We start from the raw sequence: 2,587 nt of genomic DNA, 5'->3' as shown, positions 1-2,587 counted from the left end.
TTTTTTTTTTGGCTGACTCTGGACAGTCCTATTTTGGGGGAACTCTAGATCTCTAAGCATTCTGAGTCCCACAATATTTCATGGGTGTGTCCCCTGGGTGCCATTCCCCCCTTGAAGAAAGTGCTTAGAATTGAAATTTCAAAACACATATTAGAATCCTAGTACAACTGAAGGAAGAAGAGTGAGCCAAGAACAATGGGCTGGACTTCTTGCAAACTTGGCAAATGGGAATTTGGAGCAGAGTTGATTTGGTTTAGAAAGATTGAGAAACTTTAAAAAAAAAACAACTTTGAATATTGAGCAATTTGTACCTTTTAGGTACATTTAAAAATGTTCAAATAGTTCACAAGGGCCTTTGAACACTGTTTTGATCTGTCACAGGCACACAAACAAGTAAGCTTTTCTCAGCTCACTTACTCTGGAATTAGAACCTGCAAACTCCAGTCTATTCTGGAGTTTTCTACTCTCACTCCATTTTCTTCTGTGGGAGTACCATTTGAATTCCATTGTCTAGACCCAGGAATGAGAGTGAAAATTTCTGTGGAATTCCACCACAAGTCCTACTGCTTTTGGACCCCACCTTGAAAACATTATTGTTCCCAATATCTATTCTCAACATCTTCCTCCAATTTTTAGTGGATACATGGCCATCTGGAATAAAATCTACATTTCCTGGAACACTTTGCAGTTAGGTGTGGCATGTGACCAGGTTCTAAACAATGAGATGTAGGAAGGCATGTGCGATGTACATATCTCCCTTTAAGGACTGGGAAGTGTCCTTAAAGGGAGAGGGTATATCCTCCCTCATCACCTCTTTCCTTCTGCTGTCTGGAAGGTGGATTTAATGGTCAGACCTTCAGTAGCCATTGTGGACCAAAATGGGACCTGGAGAATGTAAACCATGCATGACAGAGTCACTAGGTTGAAGGAGGCTGGATCTCTGAGACATAGAACCCCATATAAGCCCTGGACTGACTACTTTAAGACTTTTTGAATGTGAGAGAGAAAAACTATTCTTTTTTTTCCTCCTATTCCTTTCAGCCGAAGCTAATTTCAACTCATATAAGTAATATCTTCCAGAGAGTGCTGATTCTTCCAGAGCAAGCCAGTGGCAAGAACAAATTAAAGCCCAGAATTAGACTTGCATTAAGAAGCTACTTTCACCTCTACAACCTTGCAGAAGAGACTGGCCAGCCCTGCTTACCTGGATGGTGAAGATTACAGGCTCCAGATCTTCATAGGTGATCTTTATCTTTTCAAGTGCTCGCTTTGCCTGTACTTCTGTCTCTGCAACCACAGCACAGATGATCTGGCCCACACAAAGTACCTTTGGAAGGCAGGTAGAAAGCTCCGGGTAGGAATAGGCTTAGCTCAGCCTTACCAGTGACTGTATCTTAGGTGTCATAGTTGAACAATAATAATCACATTAGAGTCACATTCAACTACATGTCCTTAATTAAAATTTTTTTAATGAAAAAATAATTTAAATAATACAGACAGTTCCATTTGGCCATTTTATTCAGTGACTAGGAGCCCTAGAATGTGTGTGAGATTGGCTGTGACCTGTATCTACCATGTCCTCTGTTGAGCTTGGTTTATACACGTAACCTTAAAGGTGTCATTTTAGGGTTTAAAGATAAGCAAAAAAAAAAAAAATTTTTTTTTAACAATGTGGCTCCTGTTGTGGATTTAAAGTTATGTCCCTCCAAAATTTATATGTTTGAAGACTTAACCTCTAATGTGACTGTATTTGGAGACAGGACCTTTAAAGAGGCAATTAAGGTTAAATGAGGTCATAAAGGTAGTGGGCTAATCCAAAATGACTGATACTCTTATAAGAAGAGGGAGAGACACCAGGGATGCCCTTGCACAGAGAAAAGGCCATGTGAGGACACAGTGAGAATGTGGCCCTCTACAAGCCAGGAAAGGAGGCCTCAGGAGAAACCAAACCTGCCAACATCTTGATCTTGGACTCAGTCTCCAGAACTGTGAGACAATAAATTCCTATTGTTTAAGCCACCCAGTTTGTGGTGTTTTAATATGACAGCCTGAGCAGACTAACACAGCTCCTAAAATGACAGTCAACCTTTTCTTCTGGAGTTCAACCAAAGAAAAGTGATTAATTCCATGGCTGGAGGAGGAACAGTCTGTGTGGGATGCATTGAGATGTGAAAACAATAGCTAACACTTACTGAGAGCGTTCGCATGCCATGCACTGTCCTGAGCACTATACACGTATTGACTCATTGAAACCTCACAACCACACATTAAAGTGGGTGCTGTGATTATTCCCCTTTTACAGATGATGAAAACCAGGGGTACACAGCTAGTACATAGAATAGCTGGAACATGAACCTAGGCAGCTGGCTCGAAAATCAAGTGCTCAGTGAATGATTGTTGAACTTGAATTAAAAGGTCAAAGACAGAGCAACTTTATTAAAAATAAAGTAGGTGAAGGTAGGTGGAACATGAGGAAGAGGAGTTCAGTGTAAATAAGTGGAAGTGCTGTTATTTTTTGTCCTCTCCTTTCTAGATCTTTCTAGGATATTCTATCCTGATACAGATTGGTTCCTTGCATTTACTCTTC

At 40.4% G+C, this 2,587-nt stretch overlaps 1 protein-coding gene across 1 annotated transcript in view; it reads right to left on the bottom strand.

The window, feature by feature from the left end:
- AOX1 (aldehyde oxidase 1) overlaps window positions 1-2,587 on the bottom strand; it is a 105,111-nt gene that overhangs the window by 66,942 nt on the left and 35,582 nt on the right. The window contains exon 19 of the mRNA XM_008582123.1: window positions 1,205-1,327. Coding sequence (XP_008580345.1) covers window positions 1,205-1,327 — 123 coding nt within the window. The remainder of the gene's footprint in view (window positions 1-1,204; window positions 1,328-2,587) is intronic.

This window comes from Galeopterus variegatus, unplaced genomic scaffold (genome assembly GCF_000696425.1).
Source record: "Galeopterus variegatus unplaced genomic scaffold, G_variegatus-3.0.2 Scaffold2522, whole genome shotgun sequence".
Classification (NCBI taxonomy): domain Eukaryota; kingdom Metazoa; phylum Chordata; class Mammalia; order Dermoptera; family Cynocephalidae; genus Galeopterus; species Galeopterus variegatus.
The sequence above is the reverse complement of the archived record's forward strand: the minus strand, read 5'-3'. Positions and strand labels throughout refer to the sequence as shown.